This window comes from Narcine bancroftii, chromosome 4, assembly GCF_036971445.1.
Source record: "Narcine bancroftii isolate sNarBan1 chromosome 4, sNarBan1.hap1, whole genome shotgun sequence".
Lineage (NCBI taxonomy): Eukaryota > Metazoa > Chordata > Chondrichthyes > Torpediniformes > Narcinidae > Narcine > Narcine bancroftii.
The window spans coordinates 289,224,325-289,245,033 of record NC_091472.1 but is presented as its reverse complement, the minus strand read 5'-3'; the positions used below and the strand labels follow the sequence as shown (position 1 = coordinate 289,245,033).

The following is a 20,709-nucleotide window of genomic DNA, read 5'->3' as shown; positions in this document are numbered from 1 at the left end:
GGAGGCTGGCTGCAGGCAGGGCCATCTGGCTCCAGAAAGCCTCGATGCCTTGTGCACACTGAACCTTTGTCCCGCAGATGCCAACCAGCTGAGACTTGCATGACTCCTCCCCAGCCAAGCTTCTACACTCCTTTCTGAATACCAGGAGGTACCTGAAGGAGCATCCTCCACCTGTCCAAGCCACACCCACTAAAATGACCATTGTAAGCACCTGCTTGTACAATTCCTGTTTCAACCAACAAGTTTTTGCAAGCTGCACATATGTCACAAGCCTTGGTTTTGCCACCCCTGGTATTTGTTTTGGTTCATTATAGCAAACATTATTGGTACAAATTACATTTACAGCATGAGTTTTGAGTACTGAGCCATTATCTTGAAACAACAAATGTGTGGTAAGACTAGGGCTGTTGCATTTGGGATCTTCAATAGGGTAGAAAACAATAATACACAAGTTGTTATTTCCTTCAGAATGAAACTAACGGTATAAGAGGAAAGGAGGCAGGGTGGAGGGGTGCATAATCCTAAAATGTGACCTATTTATTTTGGAGTGAAAAAGAACGTAGTATTTCAAAGCTTTGTGTAAATCTGTATTTTATTTTTCAAAATGCTGTGGAACGTCAACTGAAATTTGAAACAACAGTATTAATGATAGAAGCTATCAGTCACTTAACATCATCTGTGGAAAGAGAAACCAGTCAACATTTTGGGTCAGAGACCCTTCGTCAGACCTGGGGGAAAAGAGTGGATGAAGACACGGAGTCCTCAGAGCTTCCATATGTGGGATGGAGTGTAAAGGAACATCCATTGGTGAAGATACGTGATATTGCAGATGCTGGAATCTGTAGCAAAAAACACAATCTTCTGGTGGAACTCATTAGATCAAGGAGCATCTGTGGGGGGGGGGGGTGGGGGTGGACTTGGGCTGGGTGGGGGGAATGAATTGCCAACATTTTAGGTTTAAACTCTTCATCAAGACAGTGAGAGCAGGCTGATTTTGAGACCATAGAATTAGACATTGTCAAAATGGCAAGAGCATTAGAAGATTCATTGAAGTGAATGGGGTCTGGACCAGGGGAGTTGATGGAATTAAGTCAAGGTAGGAAGAAACAAAGATTAGAACACCCAGAGTGCAATACAATGTGCTGGAGAATGTCAGAAGGTTATGCAGCATTCATAGGAAGTGAAAGGTAACCAACAGATTAGGCCTGAACCCTTTGTCACAGGCAAATAGGTAATAGATGGAATCAGGTGGGAGGGTAGAAAAAAAGGGTGAGAAGTGATGAGGGAGAGGGCAAAGAAGGGTAGCTTTCTGATAATGAGAAGGAATAGGGGTGGGGAGTTGGAGTAAAGGAGACAGAGGGATGAGGAAAAGCAAGACTGGGAAGGAACAATGCAATTGGAGACTACCAAGACACAAATTGGAGAAACATTTCATATTCCATCATCTTTCCTCCAGCTCCTCACCCCTTCCCTTCCTTCTCTTATCACAGAGCTACCCTTTAGTCCTCTGCCCTCTCCCCCATCACTTCTCAGCTCTTTTCTCTTTTGTACCCATGCATTGAATGGCCAAAGGAGTAGGCACAAAGAAACAGCAGTATTTCTAAACAGATACACCACCCTAACTTTATCATTATTCTTTTACTGTTGTTTCCTGGAACACATTAACTGACTGCAATATAGAATAACCTTCAATGCATGGGCTGCAGTGACCCATAAAGACAAAGTGCCTCCCCCAGAAGGGTGGTGAGGAAGGTTTATTTTAAATGATGGCCTCTCTTGGCCACAATTACTATCCATGAATGTGTGTGAAAATACAATTTCTAACTCAGTAGTTGTATCAGCTTTTATTTATTTATAATCTTTCAGATTTCTTGGAATCCTTAAAAGTTAATTTACAAATGAAATTGAATTGGATCCCCAAGTTTAACCATGGAAATGTAAAATAGATTTATAAAAAAATTCAAAGATTTAAAGTTTCAAAACTGTATTATATATTCTTTAGTGTACAGAATTTGAAACATTGAAAATATCACAACTTTTTGAAATTGTTAATTCTTAAATACAAAGTTAAATCAGAGCATCATTTTTTATATATAATGCAAATCAGAAAGTGGACATTTCCAGCTAAACTTCTCTCATATCGACAGTGTTTTTATGTTAACATAAATATTCCACAATTCCTGCATTCAAACTTAAACTATATCATACAGTAGAATTATTTTCTCCCCAAAATAGCTTTACAGAGATTGAATAAAACATTGAATACAGATACAATGGACTTCTTCAACAAGTGATTAGAGGCTTGGTTTTCAATCATTTCATTTTTCTTTCATATGAAACAGCAAAACAATACGCATATTCTGAACTAAAATTTATTTAAACAACTTTGAATTAAAATTATTTTTAAAGAATTAAAGATTAAAAAAAATATCAATTTTAATCCTTGGCGAAACACCTATATGGGATGTAATAGCTTAGTAACAAAATGCTTGTGCTAAAGTTAGAATTTCCAGGACGCATCATAAATTTTCTATGTTTATAACACAGTCACATATTTATTGACTGGGTTTTTGAGTTGATGGTATAATTAAACCCATCAATCCATTTACTTGGTGGAAGAGAAATGATATTGCAAACTTTCCATTTAGAGCATGGTTTGGGAAATAAAGAAGCCTTAAAATATATTGTGCAAGAGCAACACTGCCGAATGTTCACCAGGAAAATTAAAATATTGAATGCGTTGTTTGCAGACCACATCTGAGGAACAGATGGAAATCTTATAACTAAATTATACAAGCTTGAAAGTTTGAAAGTCATTCTGATCTTAACAATATGGCAGTTACATCTACAATTGATTTCAAAACATTTTCTCCCTTGTTACAACAATGCTTTCATTATTAATGCATCTATGTACAGCATAAAACGATGCAAAAATGTACATATACTTCTGAATTTATAAGGCAAGTGCGAACTTTAAGTGTTTTATTAACCGTGCACACAATTTTCACACAAGACAGTATTTGTATCGTTAGGTTCACAAATACATGGCGCATCACATCCAGTCAATTCCAATGACACAACCCCACCTGATCCAGTGAAATACCATATGTAGTGCAAGAAAAATTCGACTTATGATTATTAAGCTCTTACAGTACACAAATCAAATTTTTAATTTTAATTTGGATAAATGTCAAAATATACTGATCAACTCAAAAGTAGTAAATTATTGGTGTCTTCAGTTATATTGCGGTAAAAGTTTTTGGCTTTCGAAGTTTAGCGGCCCCTTCTCCTGAGCGAATTGCATTGAGTAGCGCTTGATGAGTTTCCGCTGGGTCACTGATTTGGGAAGCTAAAGAAAGCTTCTGGTTTATCAAAGGTGATGGCATCTGTGGTTGGATGTGTTGTGGTTGAGTTTCTGCCACTGTATCATTGCAATCCTTTTTTATTTCCTTTTCAGGAAAGGTTGTCTGTAAAACAATACAAGATAACTACAATTAAAAAAAAAAACCCATGATTTTAAAAGTACTTTACCTTCTCCATTACAAGATAAGCAGATAATCTTTCCGTTTGGAAAATGGCAGAACAAACGTCTGAGATATACCCTTACATCCTTTTAAACTTTACAAGGAAATGCTTACCTCTTCTTCCAGGTTCACCTTAAGAATCTATCTACTGCAACACAGCTAATTATTGCACTAAAGTGCTACCAAAATTAAATAATGTACAAGTCCTGCTAAAGGTTGTGTTATATCACATAATCTCATAATTTGGCAAGTTAATCTAGAAATGACCAAAATCATTTATTTTGAAGAATCAAAGTTAAGAGCATTTATTTACAACCAGCCCTTGAATCTTTATGCTTTCCAAATACTAAGCAATGAAAACATTAACTTAAATAATTAAGGACAGTATATAACCGGCCTTGTGATGCTAAAACATGTGCATTGTTGGCAGCAGATGAGTATGAAATATTCTTAATACAGGGCTGCTCCCCACACCTTTTTGAGGTTTCTCATATTACTTCCATCCCGTTTTCATTACAACTATGCCCATCTCATTCAGGTGTTTTCACTTCTGTGCAGAAGCAACAAAAATGAGCTGCATTACAGAGGTGGAAAGTCTTGTGAAACAGTGCGAGAGTAACAACGCGAGTCTCATCAAGGACAAGGCGAAGGAGATGATCATGGACTTCAGGAGGACGAGGAACGACCACCCTCCACTACACATCAACAACTCTATAGTAGAGAGAGTGGAGAGCACCAAGTTCCTTGGAGTTCACTTAACTTGTGACCTATTGTGGGCACTCAACATCACCTCACTTGTCAGGACTGCACTTCCTGAGAAGACTGAAGTGGGCAAGGCTACTGGGCACCTACTATAGCAGTTCATTTGAGATCACGGGGTGGTATGGTTGCTGCAGAGAAATCAATCGGAAGGGGGTGCAGGTTTGGAAAGCTCTGTTCTAATAATTAATTCTACAGAAAGTAGTAAGGGTGTGGATGCTTAGTGATCGATAGAGAAAAATGTTTTTGGAGAGATTTGCATTCTTTCACAAAAATTCGAGCAAGGCCTCTGGCAGAAATATTTAAAATCTTCTTAGCCATGGGTGTGGTGCTGAAGGATGGAAGGGTCATTCACACTGTTCTGTTGTTTAAAAAAAGCTCCATAAGTAACCCTGGAAATTATAAACTGATGAGCCTGACGTCAGTAGTAGGTAAATGATTGGAAGGGATTCTAAGAGACCGGATATATAATTATTTGGATGGTCAGGGACTGATTAGGGATAGTCAATATCGCTTTTTACATGGTAGGTCATGTTTAACCAATTTTAGATTTTTTTGAGGTGGTTACCAGGAAAGTAAATAAAGGAAAGGCTGTGGATGATGTCTACATGGACTTTAGGATGATGTCTACATGGACTTTAGGAAGGCCTTTGACAGGGTCCCACATGGGAGATTAGTCAGGAAAGTTTAAACGCTTGGTATTCATGATGAAATAGCAAAATAGATTTGACAATGGCTGGATGAGAGAAGTCAGAGAGAAGCGGTGGATGTATGCTTCTCAGACTGGAGCCTGTGTCTTGTGATGTGCCTCAAGGATTAATGCTAGGACCATTGTTGTTTGTCATCTATTTCAATGATCTGGATGATAATGTCGTAAATTGGATCAGGAATTTGGCAGATGACACTAAGAGTGGAGACACTGTGGACAGCGAAGAAGATTTTGAAAGCATCTGGACCAGCTGAAAAAATGGGATGAAAAATGGCAGATGGAATTTAATGCAGAAAAGTGTGAGAAGTTGCATTTTGGAAGAACAAACCAAGAAAGGACATGCATGGTAAATGGTAGGGCACTGAGGAGTGCAGTAGAACAGAGGGATCTAGGAATACAGGCACATAATTCCCTGAAAGTGGCATCACAGGTGGAGAGGGTTGTAAAAAGAGCTGTTGGCTCATTGGCTTTCATAAATCAAAGTATTGAGTATAACAGTTGAGATGATATGGTAAAGATGAATAAGACATTGGTGAGGCAAAAGGAGTGTTGTGTGCAATTTGGTCACATATCAATAAAATAGAAAGGGTGCAGCGATTATTTACGAGGATGTTACCCAGACTTCAGGAACTGAGTTACACAGAAAGGTTAAATGGGTTATTTTTATTCCCTGGAGGAATAGAAGAATGAGGGATGATTTGATAGAGGTATTTAAAATTATGAGGGGGATGGACAGAGGGTAGGTGAGATACAAACCAGAGCACAAGGGTTAAGGGTGAAAGGAGTAAGTTTAGGGGGAACATGACGGGGGGAATTTCTTCACACAGATACTGGTGGGAGTGTGGAACAAGCTGCCACCTGAAGTGGTGAATGCAGGCTCAATTTTAATAGTTAAGAAGAATTTGGACAGGGACGTGGATGCGAGATGGATGGAGGGCTATGGACTGCATGCAGGTCAGTGGAAATAGGCAAAAAAAAATGGTTCAGCGCAGACTAGAAGGGCTGAAGGGGCCTGTTTCTGTGCTGTATGGTTACCAAATACATCTTCAAATGCAATCATTTTCATTGGGTTTCATATAGCAAAGAACATGGAAAAAAAAAGCTGGAAGTAAAAGAATGTTGAATGTTGTGAATTTGGAACAACCTCTTGGTATTTTGTCAGTGTTGAAATTTTTCTTATTCACGTGGCGATATCTTTGTCGTCCACAACGGATTCAAACAAAATTAATTGTTCATATTCAAAAACAACTCTTTAAAGTGTGCTTCTAAGTAAGACAAATGTGAAGATTCTGAATCAGACTAATTCAGAAAAATATATATCTGCCAGTTTGCCTTGCTTAAGAATATGCAGTCAGTGGCATTTATATTTGCCCTTTGGCAACTACCATATGGATATTTTTTTAAAAAACAGGACTGTTAACCCCCTATGCTTTCAGTTAGAGTGCAGTGGACTGCAGTTTTCTTACAATAATGGTCCTAGCATTCAGTATAGGCTACAAATCTCAATAAGCAAAGAAGACTTTTATTAATACTTTTGAGTTTTATTGGTGGTCAAAAAATACCTCCATCATCTTTTCGAGCTGCCAAAGTACTCGGCCGCAGAACAAAGGTTTTAATGCCATATCTGTTTCTTGGTTAATAATACTGTCAGAATACCTTTATCAATTCTTTTGGAACATTTTCCATACTATCACTGTAATATCCCTGTTATCTTTAAGCCTGCTGGCTCATCCTGGCCCACACTGCTTAGTTTAATCCAAACAAATAACCATCTCTAGTCCTCTGATTAATTTTTATTTTACTGCTTTTGAACCCTTTCCCATATCATCATTATATATTTCAATATGCCATTAACAATCTTGTGTAATTTGTTTTGTCGGAACACTTGTGGCTTCCTGCATCAAATGTAGCTAGTCCCAATGAAACAGTACCCTTTTTCTCCCAACATATTGCCAAAGTATCAAGATCAAATGATCTCCTATCATTAGGCCTTTCAAACATATATTTAACCTTCCAATAGGTCGTCCGAGTAAGAACATTTGCATAGTTTATAGTTCCCTTTGGTGTTCTACGCTCCAGCATCTTCCACTTCTTCAACTGGACCTACATTATTGGTGCTTATATGGGCTATTGGCCCATGATATTCAGCTGACCTCATAAACCTACTCCACAACAATCTAACCAGTCTTTGCCTCAATTGCCAGAACCTTCCATTTTCTTTTCATTCAAGTGCATATCTAAGTCTTTTAAATGTCCCATCATGCACTACTATCACTCCCAGCAGAATGTTCCACTCTCTGGTATCTCCCTTATACTTTCCTCCACTCACATTAAATAGATGTCCTCTGATAATGGGCATCACTGCCCTGAAAAAAATGTGCTGTCTGTCCACCCTGTCCGTTCCTCTCATAATCTTGGCCTTTCCTCTACCGTCCTCCAAGAGATGGAGAACACTGGCAGACTCGGCTCAGTTCCAGAACTTCATTCAGTAATATCCAAGGAAAACAGAGCCATCAGCATCAACAATGCTATTTGTAAGCACATGATCAAATTGTTCTGAGTACAGCTAGACAAAAATCATATTTATTGATGGGAAACGAACAGGTTTGAAGCTCTTTTGTCTTTGTTTTCAGTTTACCTTTCATTTCAGGCTACTAGCCATAAATCAAAATCAGAATCAGAATTTTAGCTAACTGGTGGTCAGAGAGATTATTTTGGTGCCTTTCCAAAACTGACAACATGTTGGAGTCCATTTCTCAATGCAACCGGAGCCAAAACAGACTTCCTTTCTTATGTGACTTTGGATCCAGGAGTAACTCTGCCAAATATATCCCTCCTTGGGTAAAGTGAAACTTCAACGAGCAGAGAGCTGCCTCTGGGAATACAGCAGTTGCTCATAGCCCCTGGTGTTCAACTAAGGCTAGAGGACCTATTTCTCGACATTGATCCCTTTACATATATACAATTTGTGATGCATTTGGATTAGACACAAATTTAGTTGTCATAATTAAAGAGCCAAATATCTAAGTTAGTTATGCTTCAAAACATCCAAATTTAAAATATATATTTTTAGCCAGGTGAAAGGCACTAAACATTGTGAAGAATTCCACACACCCCTCATGCAAACTGTTCTCCCTTCTGCCATCTGGTAGGAGGTACCATAGCACTCAGGCCCTTTTGTCCAGATTGGGCAACAGTTTTTTCCCCCCAAGCCAACAGGCTCCTGAATTCCCAGAACATATGTAGATAGTGTAACATGGACTTTTACAGTATATGTCTAAATATTTTAATATTTCAATGAGTTTAGCTTCTAATCCAACTTATATTGATGTAAATTTGCTCCGAGTTCCTGGAGAAATGTATTCTCGTCTTTACCATGTGAGCATGATAAGAGCGATAAATAAAGGTGACTTGACTTGCAGTGGACCACCAAAGTTAACAGCAGCTTGCCATCTACTAATTTCTGCAAGCTGAAGGAATTAGCCCATGGTTCTATTCAGGACTAGTGTGTATAAAGATTTATGTTTGGAAAAGAGATCCAACTGCTACCTGTAGAATAACAGTTTGTACAGAATCCTCTTTAATATTCCCATTCTTCATATAGTTTGACATGAGAAACATTATCAAAGAATCTTTGTTTCAAGTCATTTTACATTACTTTTATGCAAATTTATAAAACATTTTGAATATCCGCTCAGCTTTTCAAAATAAACTCTGATTGGTTTGACTTGAAAATACTGAATCAAAGTGTATTACATTGATTCTAAGAAAAATAATTGTATTTAACACCTGAAAAGTTGAAGAAATATGGCTTTATATTGTCAGATTTGTGCTTTAGATGTGGGGAACAGATAGGTACTTTTATGCATTCTGTTTGGGCATGTGAAAATGTTAAACCTTTTGGGAAAAAGTTATAAAATTTTTGAGAGATTTATTTAAGGTGGATTTACAATTGGATCCGATGATATGTTTATGGGGTTAAATGAATGTATTAATGTCAAGGTTGCAGATGGATAAACCACAATTAGCTTTTATAAGATTAGGGCTAGCTGTAGCAAGAAAATGTATAGCCATTACGTGGAAAAAAGATGTTGAGTTGAATATACAAAGATGGCATAGTGAATTACAATTGTGTTTATATTTGGAAAAAATAACTTATAATTTGCAAAATAATTATTCTTTTTTTATTAAAATGTGAAGTTTATATTTAGAACATTTGACCATAGATCTTAAGTAAATGATATGTACAGAGTTGGCATACCAAACAGTTAATATTCAAATCTGGACAAATTTTTTTTTAAGGCTCCAAGGGAGGGGTGTGGGCTGGGAGGGGATAGTTTAGATGGGGGGAGGGGGGAAGTGGAGCTTTTTTTTGTATGTTTTATTCTTTTTTATTATGTTTATAGTTTTTAAAAATCTTTAAATACATTTTTCAAAAAGAGCCTTTGTTTTGTCATTTTACATTTTATGCAAATTTCTAAAAAATTTTGAATATCTGCTCAGCTTCTCAAAATAAACTGATTAGTTTGACTTGAAAATAATGAATCAAAGTGCATTATAGTGATTCTAAGAAAAATAAGTGCTCCTAAATTATATGGTTCAAATTAACCACTACAAAACAGCCATTAATAAATAATCCATCCCCGCTCAAAATATTATTACCTGATTTGATATGTTGCTGGACTCTTTGGGAATCGAAAAAGATGGATGCAATTCTTTGTTTCCAATGTCCATCGTAGAAGACTGCTTTGATGAATTGGTTTCAATGTGCTTGCGCTCTAACGAACACATTGTATTTGTCTGAGTTTTTCTGACTGCTGAAGACACTGCAAGGGCAAAGGGTGATGGCGAGGTAGGTGTGTACGCTTTTGAAACAACAGTAGTTCTAAGCCCTTTTTTGTCACCCAAGGCTACTCGTATAGAAGGCTTTTTTGGTACTTTTGGAGGTTGCGAAGGTCGGGATGTGGAAGTTCCACCAGATTTAGACATTTCCTTTTCGACACTTTCTTCAGATATACCTGCAAATTCTGGTGGTGGTGGAATTATCATTTCCCCATTAATGGTATTTGTAGGACTAAGATTCTGAAATGCCGCTCCAATTTCTTCCTTTGCTTCATCCAAGCTGGACTGGGAAGGTAAACTGGAACTTCTAGCAAGTGCAGAGGTAACGTAATGACCTGGGATTCTCTTATGCAGCTGGAGGAAGGCAGATCCAGGTTTCATTTTCTTATCTGAAGCACTTTGTGTTCTTTTAATGTCTGTTTCCTTCTGTGGTTCAGATTGGTATTCAACAGCCAACTTAGAAATTGCTCCTTTGAAATTAGGGGGATGGGTTTCAGCATCAATGGACATAGATCTTTGCATGTTATTAAGAGCTTCTTGGTGAATAGCTGTTAGCTTCCTTGAAACACTTGCTCTTGATCCTTCTGTTATGTTAGAGTGGTTTGAGGACTGTTTTGAGGGGTAAGATTCTGGGACATAATCACAAGTCGGAGTTTGTTGAATCACTGTTTCAGCTTCTGACGTGATTCCTGATGAACACTTTTCCAAGGACTTTGGAGGAACTATTTTATAGGTGGTCATTCCAATCTTTGGTATATATTCTCTTGTAATTTCATTAGAGGGCTTCGGTTTAGGTTCAGATTCAGATTTGTATATTATTGGAACCTTTGTTGGACTTTCCGATCTTCCGACTGTATCTTTGGTGTACTGTGCACCACAGGTGGGAGAGAATGTTAAAGGCTCTGTAATCGACTGGTTGCTAACAGATTGGTCTTCCTTATTGGAAATGCTTTGTGTGGTTGGGTTCGTAGCCTTAGTTGAAATGGGCACATTGTTTTGTGGCTGAGAAGACATTGGCAGGCTTAAATTATTGCTGTCAGGGTTGGACAGATTTTGAGAAATACTATTCAAAGTTTTATCATGTGATGGAACAATTGTATCATTCAATGTTTTGGTACTGTGAGCATGCTGGAAATCCAGTGTTTTGTTAACCTCCTCAAATTTCACCTCATTTATTTCCATTCCATCAGACTTCTTTTGCTGGTTTTCCACAGTTATAGTGGTCGGCTGCAAACTAGGAGAATGGTTTGGCAGAGGACTCGCTGTCACATCTCTAGAAACATCTGCCTGAGTTCCTGTTATTCCTTTATCTGATGGAATCTTGTAGCTGGTGCCTGACATTTCATCAGAATCTCTTGGATGCATTTCATTATCTGCAACTAAAATTTAAAAAAAAAACTTTTTAGTTTATTTGAATAATAAAGTACTTCCAACAAGTTTTACAAACCTTTTTTCATCAATTTTTGTCTGGTATGATTTTCTACATGGCACCTACCACATCAAATGTTGCTGCAGATTTCCAAAGACAATATTCAGCAAAACACTTGTTGGAATTTTATTTTTTTGCTGAATATTTACAATATTTACAACTTTCCTGATTGGGAATGTCCTATTTTAAGGAATCTGCAGCCTTGATTTTTTTTTTAAGGCAAGGTGTACAACACTAGTTGTTTTAATTAGGATTTAAAAAAATTTTACATTTGCTTTGAGATGAATTACAATTACATCAAATCTCATTTGTGTATTTGACACAGTAGCAGCTTGATCGGTAAAGGCAATGTCTTCTAATACAAAGTGAACCTAATGCAAGTAGAGAGGATAAGCTGTATGGTGTAAGAAAGTTGAAGTTGTACTAAGAACAAGTTATACATTGGCCAATCCACAGTGAGAAAATTAATTCTATGCAGTCACAATGAATCAACCCCCATATAGTACAGCAATAATTAAGGGAAAACTAAACTAATGGATTTGCAGCCATGGTAGTTAGCATGCAGAAGGTGGGGCTCTTGTGTGTCACAATACATGGAAGATAGCATATTCATTGCATTTTTAAAATAGCAACAATAGTTTGTTATTTGGATTATTTAGATTTTGAAGCTGTGCAGACAGGATGTAAAATAGGACATCTGATGGGTGCAGATAGCTGTGTCAGCTGGAAACACACTGACAGAATTCCTTCATTTTATTGCTGAAATCTGATCGATTCACCATTATTTCTTACTGTAAAATTTTGTCGTAATCCTAATTTACAACATGTGTATGGGGCATTTCACTGGTTCACACCTGAGCCCTAGTAGTAGAGATGGGGGTTGAAGTGTTCCAACTCTCAGAAAGCTCACACATAGATGGAACAGATCTGTTTGACTGAATGACCTGTTTCTGTGCTGTAGAATTGTATGCCACTCCACATAAAGGATATCTGGACCATTTAAAAAGAGTAGTGGATGAAAGTAAATAGTGTCTCAGAGACAGTCTCTAGATCCATTCAGATGGTTTGGGGAAATCACATGAATAGGTATAACGGTTCAATGTTCACCAGGAGATGCTTGAGCACTGAACTTCCTTCTATTAGTTTTCACCACAAATAAAGATATCAATTTGTTGTAAAATGAAAGGTGGTTAAAATTACGACATTTAAAAAAAAAATTCATTATACAACAATAACGTAGCTTTAAAAGCCTGTTAGTCATGTGATCTCCAGGCATGCCTGTTACTGTCAATTGCAATTTAAAGAGTCTGAGTTCGAGACTGACATCTCAGAATACACAGCGGACAATCATTCTGAAAATATTCAGATGCATAAGGGTCAATTCAAAGACAAGCAAATGGAACTAAAGTGAATAATGCAAATATTCTCCATTTTAAATTCATATTAGTGTTGACTTAGATATTTATTATTGAAAAGTTATTCTGAATTAAAAATGCCATATCAAAAGAAGTATAAAGCATTTATTGATAATCAAAACAGCAAGATTTTGAAAGCTTATAAATGCAAATTCTCTGAATTACAGATGGCACTTACCAGAACTGTTTACCATTGAAAGATCCTTATCCACATTTTCCATCACTGAATTGTTATCCTTTTCCACTGCTTCTTGATTGAAGATGTTTTGAGCTGCACTTTCCCTGATAATGCACAAGTAAATTAGAAGCATGAAATGTAGACATATCCCAGCTACTAAGAATTTGTTAATGCACAAATTGTTTGCAAAATGCTTCACTTAATTCAAACAAAAAGGATGAAGTCATGAAAAGAATATTGATGGTTTTGTTGACAACTCAGGTTTGGCTCCAGAATGAATGTTAGAGGGGGGGCACAGTGCAATGCTCGTAAAATCTCTCAAAAGGGTGGGGGGGGGGGGAGGGGGTTGTGGCGGATGCTGGTCTTATGTGCCGACAAACATTAACATCCTCCGTCCCTCCGACATAGCTGACAAAAGTGCTAATGCTATTGTGTCAAGCGTCACAAGCTAGACACTAGTGATGCTTGATTTATTCATTATCTGCAACTAAAATTTAAAAAAAACTTTTTAGTTTATTTGAATAATAATACAGCCTGAGCTGTAGCAAAAAAATGTATTATGTCAACCTGGAAATTAGAAGACAACTTGAGAATACAGCAATGGGACATAGAAATAAATAAATGTATTCCATTAGAAAAAAAATAACATATAATTTAAGAAATAACATCACAATATTTGAACAAATATGGGAACCATACATGAAATACAATAGAGAAATCCTACCATGGACCGCCACCACCTAAAATGACAGAAGGAGAAGACAACGAAATGAACTGACTCAATATATAAAAGTAAAAGATAAAAATTTCTTGTTTATTTTTATTAAGTGATGACATTGTTTAACGAGTTTAATGTATCATATAGATTGAACTGAATAAATGGGAAGGGGGAGAGGGAGGGAGGGAAGGGAGGGGGGAAAAGGGGAGAAAATGACACTATATATTCAAGAGAAAAATGTCTGTATGTATTTCGGTCAGTATGGTTTATAGTGTGAAAAATAAAAAAATTTAAAAAAAGGTGATGCAGACAGGGGCTTGGGCTGATCTGATAGTGATTAATAGCCACAACTGTCTGGGGAGCACAGCACCTCGCTTAGGGAGGGGAAATGCCCGCGGATGCCCCCCCCCCCCCCACCGACACCGACCGTGACAACTGGAAAATTGAACTTTGAGACGACGATACCATGGTGGTGGGTTATATAAAAAAAGGTGATGAGTCAGGATACAGGATAGAGATTGAAAACTTAGCTGAATGGTGCAACAACAATGACCTTGCACTCAATGTAACCAAAACGAAGGAGCTGATTGTTGACTTCAGGGAAGGAAAGCCAGAGGTATACAATCCAGTGATCATTGGGAGATCAGAGATGGAGAGGGTTAGCAAATTTAGGTTCTTAGGAGTCACTATCTCAGAGGGTCTGGACCCAACACACCAATGGTATCATCAAGAGTTTGCGGAGGTTTGGAATGACACCAGAAACCCTGGCCAATTTCTACAGAGGTGTGCTGGAAAGTGTGCTGACTGACTGCATCACGGTCTGGTATGGGAACACCAAAACCCCTGAGCGTAAAGCCCTCCAAAAAGGTAGTGGACACAGCCCAGGACATCACAAGCAAAACCCTCCCCACTATTGAGTACATCTACAGGGAACACTGCCATTGGAGAGCAGCAGCAATCATCAAAGACCTACACCACCCAGCACATGGTCTGTTCTCGCTGCTGCCATCAGGAAACAGGGATAGATGCCACAAGACTGGCACCACCAGGTTCAGGAACAGCTTACTCCTCAATGACAAACTCAATCAGTTTGGACTCTTACTTGTGCATTTTCCTGATTTTATTTTGTTCTCTTTGTATTGCACAGTCAGTTTGTTTACATTCACTATCTGTTTACAGTTCTTTTATTTGTTTACATTGTTTACGCAGCATTTTTTGCACTAGCAATTAGTGGTAATTCTGCCGTGCCCGCAGGAAGAAGGAATCTCAGGGTTATGTGTTGTGTAATGTATGTACTCTGATATCTGAAAATCTGGTTGAATTTTGCTTGGTTTTATTGGCAGTGTTCACATTGCAAGCTCCATCAGAAATCCAGCTCTGTCACTGGACTCTGTCTGGACTTCAATGGGGGAGCAAAGACTTGTTGGAAATCCCCCACATTTACACTTGGGCATCTACTTCCTTCAGCAGGCCAACTGTTTTCAATCAAGGAAAGAGAAATAGAGCTAACATTTCAGGTCCAAGTGTTTCCAAGAAGTTGTGGGTTTTTTTTTAAATTTCAGATTTTCAATATCTGCATTTTAACTGAACTTTCATTTGGATAAGGAATGTGTGCAAGTTCGACAGGGGTAAAGATGCATCTACCAACCACTCACAAAAATTCAGGAAGTCACGGATATATGCACACATTCCCCAAGGAACATACAGGAAATATGAACATGCCCCTCTGAAAGGCAAGAGTCCCTAACTTCAATGCAGATTTTGCAAATCACATTTTTTTCTTATTTATTTGAGGGAAGTAATTGAAGATAATTTAATTTGTTTATTTAATCCTCAATAGCTTTTTCAATATTTCCTAAGTTATTTGGATGCATTGAGAAACTTTGTCCGGTGGCACTACTGCAGGTTAGGCCTTTGCAATGATGTGGTTTGGAGGTCATTCCTGGGGGATGCCTCTTCTGGCACCTATGTCTCAACTAAAAGGCCTAGGAACTTCACAGTGGTCTCAACCAGAAGGATGACCTTTCCAGCAATAGGCAATTTCACAACATTCTTACTTCAGTGATGAGAAAAGATGAAGCAAACCACTCAACAAATTCTAAACCATTAAATCTTCTTTAACACAGTATCAAGGTAAATCAAAACCATTTTTCATTTTTGGAAGCATCCATCTTGGATTTATTGAGAACTGTCAACACCAGGATAATCCAGCAAAGACATTGCTTAAATGATGGCAGAGGTTTTCAATTCAGTTGTTTCAATATTTTAATCATACAGCATGGTAACAGGCGATTTCGGCCCACAAGCCCATGCCGCCCAATTACACCCAATTAACCTACGACCCCGGCACGTTTTGAATGGTGGGAGGAAACCGGAACTCCTAGAGGAAACCCACGCAGACACTGGGAGAACATACAAACTCCTTGCAGATAGCGTGAGATTAGAACCCCTGTCCTGACTGCTGGCACAGTAACAGCATTGTGCTATCAGCTATTGCCGTCCTCATTTTGTTAGCAAAGCCAGACTATTTTAAAAATCTTTAGATAATTGTGCAGAAGCAGGTTTGTTGGTGCTGTTTTGTACAAATCTCTTCAATGGTATTAACACCCCTCCTCACAAACAATGAAGAGACAGGAGACTGCAGATGGTGGGATCTGGAGCGGAAAAAAAAGCTACAGGTCAAGCAACATCAGTGGGAGAAAAAGAAGAATGTCCAGACCCAAGTCTTCAATCTTGATGAAGTGTTTTGACCTGAAATATGACAATTGCTTTAACCAACCCCCCCACCCTCACTGATGTTGTTTGACCCGCTGTGTTTCTCCAGCAGATTGTTCTTGAATAATTGGGAAGTTACTCCCCGACTTGGGACCTATGCGATCTGCATCCATCCACACATACGACTGAAATTTTAAAGAAAAAAATATGAAACTTACACGATTACGGTGAAAATCGACCCTATCTATGTTGGCCGCCATGTTGGCTGGATGCCAACCTCTCGCGAGAGCTGACCTTGGTGGCCTCCACATTGGCTGGTGTCCAACCTCTCGCGAGAGCTGGCCTTGGTGGCCGCCATGTTGGCTGATGTCCAACGTCTCGCGAGAGCTGGCCTTGGTGGCTGCCATGTTGAGATATTTCACCGTATTTTAACTCCTTGTGTCCCATTTTTTTCTGATTCTGTTGCTCAGTATTCTGATGGTCAGACAGATTTTAGAGGCCAGTACAGAGAGAATGAGAAGAATTCGGAGATAGAAAATTAAAGGAAATCGATTGTTTTACTCTTCATCATCACAGGTGCGGCAATTCCCCAACATGGATCCATTCCGAGATATGACTGGTCATTCAGAATGGAATGTGGAGGCATGTCAGGGAGTACCTGTAGGCGCTCAAGGCTAACGAGGTGAAGAGATGCACAGAGAGAATTCTTCTCAATGCTGACTTTGCAGTTCAGACATCCAATAAATTCATTCAACATTTATAAACTTTGTGAATGATTGTTTTGCCTACTGGCACAAGATCCTGTTTACATTACTTCATTTCTATATCTGTTGTAAACAATATCGATTTGAAATGCATCATAAAATTTAAGAGGATTACTTTGGTAAACAACAATGAATTCAGGGGTAAATTAACCAAAAATTAAGACAAAGAGGCGGCAACAGCTAGGATTCACATGCTCTCACCTGAGCTCAGATTTCACCTCCGTCTCTTTGTCTATTGTTACAGATGTGTCAACATCCAAGCTGTCAGATACTGATGTCTGTGCATTTTTTGACTGATGATCCGTGGTTACATGTGGACTCGGTGTCTCTTCCTTCTGAACAATAACACCTTCTGCATCAATGTCCTGAGTTCGTGTCTCTTCCATTTCAACAATTTCTTCAAGGTTATCAACAGCTGCACCACAGAAAAAGCAAAAGTCTGGGATCAGTCTGGAAGTCTGGAAGCGGCTACAGTGTTTCAATCTGAAGAGCTGTTTATTAAAGTAAAACATTTAGACACTAGAGCACATTCTTCTTTTCTGAATTTGGCTGGGCAAAAGCAACCCATTACAACTCATTCTGCAGTGGTGTGCATATACATATAGAACCATCTTTTATTCATCAAATGAAAAGCATTCACAAATTCCACATGACACTTGCCAACACTCATCTTTAAGCTAAGTGCAATTTCAAAATACACCAAAGATTCGAAACTCCATCAATTACAAGAATGCAAGAAACAGGAGCAGGAATAAATCATCAGGTCTGCTCTGCCAATCAATAAGATCATGGTGGATCTGGCTTAGCTCCACCAATAAAAATCTGTCTTTCCCCCCATCACCCTTCATGCTCCTACTTTGGAAAATTTTACTTGCATCTTAAATACATTAAATGAAACAGCCTCTACTGCTTCCTTGGGTAGAGAAGTCCATAGATTCACTACTACCTGAAAGAAGCAGTTCTCCACCCTAAAGCTACTCCTCCAAATCTTGAGGTTACGTCTCCCAGTTCTACTCTCACCTACCCGTGGAAACTCACCTGCCTCTAACTTATCAATTAGTTTCATAATGTTTCTAAAAGAGCCCCTTTCATTCTCTAAAATTCCAGCGACTCTCATCCCAAACAATTTAATCGCTCATTATGGCTGAATCCCCTCACCTCTAGAATCAACCTGGTGAACCTCCTCTGCACTCTCTCCAAAGCCAGTAGATCCTTTCTCAAGCAAAGAGACCAGAAAGGCACACAGTACCACAAGTGCATAAAACGATCAACATTTACCAGCAACGCAGTCATACATTCTTCCCATATTGCTGATCCAACATTAACGGTAAATTGTTTGAGTCATGGGTGACAACATGTATGGCAGAGAGAAAAAAAATTATTCTGGTCTCAGATAGATTTTTTTAATTTTATGGATGCTAAATATCTATGTGAAAACCTTTCAAGAAGAAAGTTTCAAAATTCTGTTGAAAAGACAAATTTAGAGGATAATAGACAAATCCCTTGTTAAAAAGAAAGTCAGCCACTGAGCACTAGTTTTAAATTCACTTTGTTTGGTCCTCCCATTGGTGTTTCTTTTGCTTGCTGCCGAATGACATTAACTACGTCAAAAATCAATTTGTTTGGAAGTAAAGGGCTCCTACATGCATTATATGTCCATGTTCAGTAAATCTGATTTTGACAAATAATTACTCAATGTTTGGAAGCAAGTGCAAATGTGAAAGTACAAAAGTTTTATATGTGACTTGTTCCAAAGTGGATTTGTTTACTGTCTCCCTATGTGACCACCCAGTTCCATTCTATTTCAAAGACAAACAGAGCCTTATATTTAATTCACAAGTATGAAAAGCACAGGAACACTGTCAATTTTGCTCACATTGCTTCTATGAGCTTTTCCATTATTCAGTTTATAGTTAGCTTAATTTTGTTTCACAAATGTAGCCATTGACATTTTACAACATGATGGAATATTTTGTTGACTTGGAATTAAAAGTTGTAAGCAGGTTGCTTTCCAGTATGAGCAAACTTTTAAAAAAAATAACATCAAGTACCAATTCAAAAGCTGAGGGCATGGTAACTATTGCATTAGAATCTGCATTGCTGACACTGAACCTTCGGTATTAGTCTTGTAAATGGTAGTAGCCCCTTCTTGCTCTCCACAACTCTGCAGTTGGTTAGGTGCTCCATCGTTTACCACTGTTACGAGCCCAGAGGACCCCCAAAGCTCAGCAGCAACAGAAATTCACCAAGACAAATGGTTACTTCAACAAAAGTTACTTTTAATCATCTTTAAACATGAAAACAGGATCAAACTTTAACTTATTACTATCAACTTACTTAACTTAACTTAACCTCCTTCTAAGTGCACGTGTGTGTATGTTCAAAAAAGTTCTTTGATTCACAGTCCAATCTCACTTCTCATTCCTCCAAGTTCACTGGTTGCAGGCAATTCTTATACTGTGCACAGAAATTAACATTTATGAATTTCACCAGGCTTTGGTGCTTGAAAGGTAAATGGTTACCGCTCAGGAAGGTTCTTGTCAGTTTTCAGAGAGATTTGTTGTTCGTTGGACACAAACTGAATTCTTCTAATCAGCCATGCCAGTGTCTTGCTAAAGAAACTTGCCTCATCAGGGTTTTCCACATGATAACCTCTTTCTTTCAGGTCACCCTTATTTCAAGTGAAACATTAGGCAGCCAGTGAACTAAGCATTCACAACCCGTCTTCAAAATTTGATTTTTCCACAAAGTCCCAGCTGTTGGTGCTGACTGTAAAGCTCAACTCTCTCTCTCTCTCAGAGAAAAACCTGTTTGACTCTCATTACTTGCAAAACCACATGACCCTCTTAGAACAGCAACCTGCACTCAGGCAGACTGCGGCTCCAAATCTAATCCTCCGAGTTCTTTCATCTGTGGCTTTTCGAAACAGCAATCCATTAATTAAGTCACTATAGGCACTCCCCAAAGCTTTTGCAAAGGCACTCGGTGCCGGCCTGTCTGGCTTGAGCAGAGCTCCAGTATTTTAAATGAGATCTGTTTTGGAGTGTTTGTATGTGACCTGCACTAAAATACCTGCCACAATTTATCTCCCAAAATCATATCTACATACAATATAAAACACAACCTAATCTGTCGCACCACCACTGTTACTTTAACTGAGTCACCATTCTGCTGAAGAACAAATGCACTGCCAACGTAGAAAGGTTCATACCACACACAGTCAAATAGCAATCCAAATCAACTAGTTGTATCGTGAACATGTTGAGACATAGTGAAATAAATTTAGAATTCCAGATAATTGAAGCTTGTGAGTCAAATAAACTAATACTTCTGGGGGAAAAATAATTCAACAAGAAAATGGTTTTACAGTATGGTTATGGAACTGTTAAATACCCCCAAAACAAAATGGAGTCAAATTATTGATCTCAGGAAAATTAAACCCTCATCTATCTTTTTCAAATATTTAAGTCAATGGTAACCTTTGTTGTCATTACTGTCAAGCGTAGGCATTTGATTGTTGCTGCAGATAAACAGAGACACAGCTGAAACAATCCACTGGGAAAGCTCGGATCCACAGATGATATGATGGGCCCAAAAATCTTTCATGCTCTTAAAGCTTCACTCTGAATGGAGGAATGGGCCAGTCTGAATCTTCA

At 38.3% G+C, this 20,709-nt stretch overlaps 1 protein-coding gene across 6 annotated transcripts in view; it reads right to left on the bottom strand.

Annotated features, from left to right (window-relative positions):
* Positions 1-2,965: 2,965 nt before the first annotated feature.
* Positions 2,966-20,709, bottom strand: part of cobll1b (cordon-bleu WH2 repeat protein-like 1b) — a 182,761-nt gene continuing 165,017 nt past the window's right edge. For all 6 annotated transcript variants that reach the window (XM_069935345.1, XM_069935346.1, XM_069935347.1 and 3 more), the window contains 4 exons: positions 17,255-17,468; positions 12,857-12,960; positions 9,655-11,213; positions 2,966-3,467 (listed from right to left, as the gene is read on the bottom strand). In XM_069935345.1, the coding sequence (XP_069791446.1) occupies positions 3,240-3,467; positions 9,655-11,213; positions 12,857-12,960; positions 17,255-17,468 (2,105 nt within the window). In that variant the 3' untranslated portion in view covers positions 2,966-3,239. The remainder of the gene's footprint in view (positions 3,468-9,654; positions 11,214-12,856; positions 12,961-17,254; positions 17,469-20,709) is intronic.